The 8,732-nt window shown below is 41.0% G+C and overlaps 1 protein-coding gene across 1 annotated transcript; it reads left to right on the plus strand.

The window, feature by feature from the left end:
• Positions 1-4,457: 4,457 nt before the first annotated feature.
• stx11a (syntaxin 11a) lies at positions 4,458-7,766 on the plus strand. Its single transcript, XM_083791344.1, has 2 exons — positions 4,458-4,652; positions 6,107-7,766. The coding sequence occupies exon 2, from the start codon at positions 6,112-6,114 to the stop codon at positions 7,012-7,014; it is 903 nt and encodes a 300-aa protein (XP_083647470.1). The 5' UTR covers positions 4,458-4,652; positions 6,107-6,111; the 3' UTR covers positions 7,015-7,766.
• Positions 7,767-8,732: the final 966 nt, after the last annotated feature.

Genomic DNA, 8,732 nt, shown 5'->3' on the forward strand with positions numbered 1-8,732 from the left:
TTTGTTGCCATCTTGTGGTACATATGTGTTAAGTCTGGACATTCTATTACTGTGGTGTTTTTTGTGTGTGTGTGTGTGTGTGTGTGTGTGTGTGTGTGTGTGTGTGTGTGTGTGTGTGTGTGTGTGTGTGTGTGTGTGTGTGTGTGTGTGTGTGTGTGTGTGTGTGTGTGTGTGTGTGTGTGTGTGTGTGTGTGTGTGTGTGTGTGTGTGTGTGTGTGTGTGTGTGTGTGTGTGTGTGTGTGTGTGTGTGTGTGTGTGTGTGTGTGTGTGTGTGTGTGTGTGCGTGCGCGTGCGCGTGCGTGCGTGCGTGCGTCTGTGTGTGACACCACTGGACCAATCAGTCAAACCTTATTGCATGTAGTACAGTGCTCTTACAGATTTTTTGAAGAATCAATCAGCCTTTAGTAGCTGTATGTGAAACACACCAGACAGTTTCAAAATGTTCGGCCCTCTCCAACTTATACATTTCTTACATGATTACAGACAGTCCAGAGAGGGAGGAGAAGTAAGAGTCTTTGAAAGGTCAGTTTAGTCAAACTCAAGTCTTGAAACCTGTTGCGTCGGTACCCAGGCTTTTATTTTCGTTCGCATTCGGCTCTGAAACCAGTGACATGAGCCACTAGACCCCCTTGGGCAAAATAAAACACAATGGACATGATAAAATCTTTACTCTGAGGCCCTCCCTTGGCTGGGACACAGCTGACCGCATTTTAATACACGGGTAAAACACTAATCCCCTTTTGAAAAGTAGTTCTTCTTACAGCCCCAAGCTATCACAGATTAGAGGTCAGCAGATGTGTGCTTTGCTTATCTTAAAACCTCACCTTAGGCATCTCCAGACACACTGGAGGCAGAAATTAGTGTTATTGTCCGGATCGCTGCATGGCCTTGCGGTCCGGACACCTAGCTGGGCTCACAAGTAGCCTGACAGCTCAACGCTGGTTTGAGTCTCATTCCTGACGGTCTTTGCTGTGTGTCTCTCCCCGTCTCTCTCCCCCTGTATAAATGAAGGCAGAAAAATCCATATATACAGTATATGGCCAAACTATGGACTGGGATTGAGGCCCTGAAAAACCCAGAAATTCCACACGCTATGGGAGCCCCCAAACAAATACTGGCCCTGGGGCCCTCGTGGGGGTTAATCAGGACTTCCAAAGTTTGTGGGAGGGTCCTATTTAGCAAAAGATGCTTTCAATCTACCCAACATTTTTATCACAATTAAAGGGGAATCTAAACAACACAGAGCCAAAAGTGATGGGAGTGCCACAAATGCTGCAAATGGGAAATTATGTTGTGAGTCATGTGTTATACAGCAAAACAGGGTTTTGGTACTGTTTGCCTGTTGCCTTAATGAATTTGTGGGTAGGGCCTATTTCGGACAAAAAAAACATCATGGCAATATCCAATCAACTCCTATAATTAGAATCGCATGTTGAGAGACCTACAAAACATGCTTTCTCTTCAGCTCATATATAGGGGCACCACCAATGTCAAAACGTGAACCGTATGGCGTAAAAGAGATAGAGAGAGAGAGAGAGAGAGTGAGTGAAAATAGCTCACAATGTGTCACATTGCGACACTGTTGTACGATGAAGTATTAAACAGAGCTTTTTAACATTGATTCATTGACAAAATATATAATAATTATAAAAAACTAGATTATTTGAATAATTGAAAAAGTAATCGAGTGAATTATCTATACGATAAACATGTAGCCCTATAGCATCTGTAATACTTTCTGTAATACTTTCAGTATTCAGATGTACTGTGGTAATGACACCGCAACAAACCAACTGCCCGGCCAACTTCCTTCTTCCATATATAGCCTATTACCCTCTTTTCTCTGACCAAGTGAATGATTAAACAGGAAAACGATACAATGTACAGGCCAAATTAAGTCACAACTGCTGCAACAACTGAACATTTTTTCAAAGATTGTTGGACAACCTTCAGAAACTTTATACGTGTGTGTGTGTGTGTGTGTGTGTGTGTGTGTGTGTGTGTGTGTGTGTGTGTGTGTGTGTGTGTGTGTGTGTGTGTGTGTGTGTGTGTGTGTGTGTGTGTGTGTGTGTGTGTGTGTGTGTGTGTGTGTGTGTGAGGGGGGGGGGGTCTCTTCTCTAAATTGTCTTGAGACAACTTGCTATGATGTGGCACTATAATAGGCTAAAATTGAATTGTAATGAATTGAATTAATCAGTGTCTGGGAAAGAAGCGCTATGTATTCAAAACTACATTTTGGAATCTCTTAATTGTGTTAAGGGATGATAAGATTTATTTGCTGGCCGCCATGTCTGAACTTCCAACTACTTAAAGATCTTTAGATTAAAAAGAAAGTATCTCATAGGAACACAGCACAACAAAACAACATAAACTCACTATACACACTATATAAATTATCTGTAATTATAGGTACTATAATTGTTATGATCAGGTGTGGGTTTATAGCAATTAAGCAGGTGTGTTTGAGATGTATGATCAATGTATGATCAAGATGTATGTTATGTATGTGAGAAGTTGAGGCCTTGTATTATGAGTCTTTGTGAATACAACTGAAAACTGATTAATTTCCTTTGTATCGATTTTTGTTTACAATATCATTTTAGCTTACATTCTTGAAGTGAATTCGAAAAACCTTGAAAGTGTGCAAACTACTAATTTAGAAAGCATTTGTGGCCCAGGCCGTGGCGTAACGGTCTGGGCACCTGACTGGTAATCCAGTCGCAGTGTGCCGCGGGTTCGACTCCCGAGCCCGACACGGCCTTTACTGCATGTCTTCCCCCATCTCTCTCCCGTTTCCTGTCAGCCTACTGTCTGTCCCTTCAAAAACCAATAAAAGGCGTAAGCCGCAAAAAAAAAAATCTTAAATTTTTTTAAAAAAAGCATTTGTAGAATCGGCCTCAGGTCTTGAGTTAAATGTTTCATCACTGATTTTACCAACAAATATATTTTTGCTAACCAAACATTTCAAGCTAATCTTTATAGTCAATCAAACGTATTGGGTGAGTTTGGTAGAAAGATCAAAAGTCCTTCAGGTAGACAAGTAAGTACATTCATGTTGATGGTGATATTAATACTGACCTACAGTATGTATGTTCTATACATTGCTCTGCCTTTGTAGCTTAATTTTCACTTCTCAGGAAACTTTAAGAAAGAACACAGTGACCTAGATTATAACATGTAGCCCTACAAAGAATACAAAATAAAGCTCTTTGTGTTTAGGAATTAGGAATACTGTGCAACATGATGATAATTAATATATCACTCTGGCCCATATTTAAGTATTAATCAATAAAATGAATAAACCATATTTTTGAGGGACACACTCAGCCTTGGTGCATCTCTCTCAGATATGAGATGCAGACAGGCCTCTTGCACCCTCTTTGCATGCACAAACACGCAACAGTAGAGTAAACAAAATGTGTCTATTCCCTTCATTCACTAGAAATGAGATGAGAGACGGACTGAGTTAACTGCAGTCGATCCAGAATCAGCCAGACCCCCCAGAACAGGTTCTGACATATATCCATATATTATATGGAGATCTAAGGGTTCGAGGTCAGATGTAGAGTTGCTGGCCAATATTGATAACATCAGGGATCTCCATATATGGGCTTTATTGCGACAGCACGTCGCATTCACTATGCAACATCTCCATCCCTGATGATGTCACAAGACATGGGTACCATATATGGGGGCTTTCCCCATGTATGGGGATTTTGAGTGACTAATGGGAAATGCACGATTTCATAGTAAATGAGACCTACAGTCCAAAAAAACCTTCACTCAGGCATTTGCGGCTTTGCCTACATGCTGCATGCATTGCTTGTGTTGTGACCTTAATTGTGTGAATAGTGTAACCTTTAACTTATGTAAATAGTTGGGGAGGGGGGTGGGGATCTCATGTCATTGTAGTTTTTTAATGGCTTTATTTTTACTCTTTAGCTGATTGAGATTTGCTTCAAATTTGGTTTTATTTTATTTTCTATCTTGAATAAATATATAAAAAAAGAATTGCCATGTTGTTGAAATGTGCTATACAAAATGTATATAGGCCTACCACATTTCAACAGCAAGTTTATTTGTTGTATTAACAATAAAGTAAACTTGCTTTGCTTTAATAAAGAAAGTAGAAACTCACTTGTTCTGCATGGTGCGTCTCACCATTGTATAATAATAAAGCAGACAATGACGTGACATTTTGATAGAATATCCTACCAAATTTAGGCCTGCAGTAGCCTACAGATCAGAGTGAGATTGCGTAATCGGAAGATTAATCTGTGTGCGAGGACAAATTACACTCGAATAAGAATATAGGCTATGTGTAATTGCTGTCAGGACCCTGCAAAACGTGGTGAATATTGGAACGGGGTGAAACAAGGCGTGATCTTCCGCGTTGGTTGGGCTACTTTTAGTCACCTGCTGCAGTGCAGGCTGCAGTGTGTATGAGGAAAGTTTGACTGGACTCACGTCACCCCCACTCTGCGGGAACTCCCATCAACTCAACTGTCGGTTGATTTCTGAAGATGTTGACATTTTTGTTCACCCTTACGATTTACGAAGAGAAATGGTGAAATGAATCGTTGCGTAGCCTACTCTTCTTAAGTGCTATTGTGTATGGCTATTTGAAGGATCTTTGGAACGTATACGAGAAGGTAGGCTTATATCACTCTGCTACGTATATGACTGTGTAATGTTGTCTAAATAATGTTACATGTTTTGTGTCCGTGGTGGGATTTTTCTACAAGATTACGCATAATTGCGTCTACCTTTAACTTTTTGAAATGGTGATTTCTAAAGAAAATACATTACATTTACGTCTGTGTGCCTGTAGCTAAATTGTGTTGTGGTCAGGATGCTGTTCCCTACGCTGCAGTCCTTGAAGTCGTGTGATGCTTAACTGTAGTAGTGTTAGTGTATGTTAAAATTTAAAACCTACAGTATAGGGCCAGGCCTACATCAAATACCCTAATAGGTGTAGGTCTACTAGCCTATATACACACAGATACAACATTTTGTGATGGCGACAAGAAGACCCAGGGCTCTAATAAAGGAAGTACAATTTCCTCTTCAAAGATTTTGCATGATACATGTTCTATTTGGGTCATGGCCACAGCTGCCTCTAGAAGTCACATCTTTGCCAGCTAATTATGACTCCTCAGACAGACAAAGTAAATAAACATTTGTTTTCGCAATGTGATCAGATAATCTAAACTCCCATCAAAAGATCTTTCAACATTGTCTCATTTATTTGCATAATGTCCTGCTAACATTCATTTTGTCATCAGAATGGAAGTATAGACGTCACGCCTACCTAGTCGTGACGTCACCCCACCTCTTTATACGGCATTTCGCCAGCATCAGTTCTCTGTCCGATTATAATTTCATTAATAGTCTCTGAGAATCTAAAAAACTAAGCTTTGCAACTTAATAACTTAAGTTGCCCATTTAGCAAAAGATATCGCCGAAGACCAAATCTTCCCATTACACCGGCAAGGTCAGCACTTTCCGCTCTTGTGACGAAGAACCTCTACCAACCCTTACAGTACGTGGTTAAACCAAATTTAAGTAATTGGCAAGATTTTTAAGATTGTAAACTATTTTGAAATCTGGTAGCATCACACAAAGGCATAACCAATGGAGTAGCACATGAAGAACTGGAACAAAATAATAACTAAATAACTGGAAACCATCATTGACAATAAATACACCTTTAGTAGCTTCAATGCCAGCCAACCACCCCCCACCCGCAAGATCATTGGAGACCTGGAGATCTGGCAGGGGACTCAAAGTCCCACTAGCCAGGAAAAATGTGTACAAGAAATAATTTGTGCCCTTGCTGTGGCCACTCACTCAATACAGGGACATAAAATACCACCCACTGCTGCAGATGAAAATATATGTTATGTATTGCTGTTGTATTTTAGCAGCACTTTACTGTTCCAGAATGCCCGAAGGCAAATTTCCACTTTACCTATGTAAATTAACTGAACCATAACGTTTTTTCATGTATCCTGGCTACCAGAAAGCAGGTCCTAAGCACAAACGCTATGATCAGCACATTATTATCAAAAATAATACAAAGGCTCTATCCTCTTCCATTTTGCAGGCAATATGAAGGACAGACTAAGTGCGCTCCATAGTGTCACTCCCAAGCCTGGAGCCACAGAGAGCAGGCATGAGGATCAACAGACCAGTGAGCATGAGGGGAGCCTGCTGGAGCAAGAGGCTCCAGCAGCAGGCTCCATTGTGTTCAATGGAGAAGATGAGATGGACTGCATCTTCAAGGAGGCCCAGTCAATGCGGAAGGAGATCTCCCTGATCAGGTTGGATGTGAAACATCTTGGGAAGCAGAACACCCGATTCCTCACATCCGTCCGAAGGATGAGCAGCATCAAACGAGATTCCAACACCCTCGGACGTAGCATCAAGGCCCGAGGGGAAGCCATTTATGCACGTTTGGACAAGCTGGGGAAACAGAGCAAGGAGCTGGAGGCAGAATATGGGCCTACAGCGGCTCTGGTGCGCATGGTGCGCTCACAGTTTATCTCTCTGACCATTGTCTTCCAGGAGGCCATTTCTGAATACAACGAGGCCGAGATGGCCCAGAAGGAGAACTGCAAAACCCGCATCCAGAGGCAAGCCGAGATTATGGGCAAGCAAGTAACTGGAGAGCAGATTGATGAAATGATAGAAACGGGCAAGTGGAACGTGTTCTCTGACAACCTCCTCACTGATGGGAGAGCTGCCCGGTCGGCCCTCACAGAGATTGAGAATCGCCACAAGGAGCTCCTCGAGCTGGAGGGCCGCATCCGGGACATTCACGACCTCTTCTTTCAAATGGCCATGCTGGTGGAGGAGCAGGGGTGCATGCTGGACAATATAGAGTCAAACGTAGGTGCCACCCAGGACTATGTTGTCAGTGCTACGAGTAAGCTCAAGGTGGCTGTGAAATATAAAAAGAATAATCCTTGCAGACGCTTTTTCTGCTGTTGTTTCCCTTGCTGCAATAAGTAAAGTCAGTGTTATGTATATCTCTCAAGTGGAGTTTGAATGACAATGTTTGCTTTCATTACCGGTTTAATTTCTCATTATGAAAAAACTATTTCAAATTAACTCCCATATCTTGCTGGTCTCAGAGAAAAGGCCTTGTAGCTCTGTCTGTTACATATACAGTACATATAATGTATACAGTATTCTTAATCCAAGACATTTTATTCTCACTGTTTTAGCACTTTCAGCTTTAAACGAGATTGGGTCCTTGACATGTAAAACGTTGAGAACCACTAACATAGAAAGGTAGGTTTCTGTAAACTGTCAAGATTCAGAAGACATTTGTAGAATCTGTTCTCAGGTAAATTAATGTGTTAACATAAATTAATGCTGCTTGTATGGCTTTAGTTTTCAAATGCCCTGACTAATTGAGTAGGTAATGCTGATGAACCACCAACTCATACTGTAGTGTTAGAATTGTTGCTACACACATTCGGTGAACACAGCACAGCCTCTGTGGTTATAATAGCTAAGCAGAGGGAACAAGATAGCATTGTGCAACTATCTAGCACAGTGGCAGCTACCCGGCAGTCTGGCTATTGTTATCCAGGTTAGGGCATGTCTGTTTCACAATTAAGGTCTGCCTTCACACCAAAGAAAACATGCACTATCATGTGTTAAAATTGTGACAGTGCAACAGGATATATAATATACATGTTTTTTACTTTTTTTTTGTCTGTCAGTATTTAAAAACTGATTCAATAAAAATGAAATTATTGTAAGAAATTGACTCATAAATAAAGTTATTTGTGTAAATGTATTCCATTGTTTTAAACAAATAGATTTAATGAGGGTGGTCTAATTTTGGAATGAAACCATGCCATTTTGTTGTGAACTGTGGAATGAGGTGAGTAGGAAAATCGTGAACATGTTATAGGCCTACTCTTCAGTTCAAACACATAATGGGCCCAATTTTTGTCAGTGCTAAACCCCTTATCCCTAAACTTCTTTGCCTTTTTACTATTTCGAAAAACAGATTAAAATAGTTCAACTAGCCGGTCTACATCAACACGTGAGCTTGTAGATCGGCTATTTGAACAATAAAAAAAATCAAATTAGTAAAAAAAAGTAGTTTAGGTTTAGCACTGATGAAAATAGGGCCCATAATCTGTGTTAGTAATTCGATTTCACCACTGTGGTGATTTCACACTGCTTTCAATACTTCCTCTGTGGTGACTTCACACTTGAACATAATGAACATAAAAATGTAGGGGGGTTACTTGTACCTAAAAGAATCACACCCGTGTGAACAGAGTGGTGCAACTCCCCCCCCCCCCCCCCCCTCCTCTCTCTCTCTCTCATTAGCAGGCAACAGTGCAGCACTATCTCTCTCTGTTTCTGGCACAACTGCGCCCCTACTGGTGCTAATAGTCATACTGGTGCACATAGTCACATATAGTGAACACGGACATTGCTGTTCCTTGGAGTGGTTGCACCACTCAATAAAAAAATCTTGATCCTTGAATGAACTCATGAGTTCTACTATTTTGAGTAAGCTGAATTTTGCCTTTAAATTTAGGTATAGGTGAAAGGTCAGCCAGCATGTTGCTGGTCAACCTTCTTGAGTCTCATGGTGTTGTCTCTGCAGAGTTACTAATAGCCAAGTGGCTCCCCAGATAAGATCTGTCCAACGCAACTGAGCTAACTAAATCTCACAAGATACTCACTAAAAAACTAAAATA

Source organism: Protomyctophum parallelum, assembly GCF_964188405.1.
Source record: "Protomyctophum parallelum genome assembly, chromosome: 20".
Taxonomy (NCBI): Eukaryota; Metazoa; Chordata; class Actinopteri; order Myctophiformes; family Myctophidae; genus Protomyctophum; species Protomyctophum parallelum.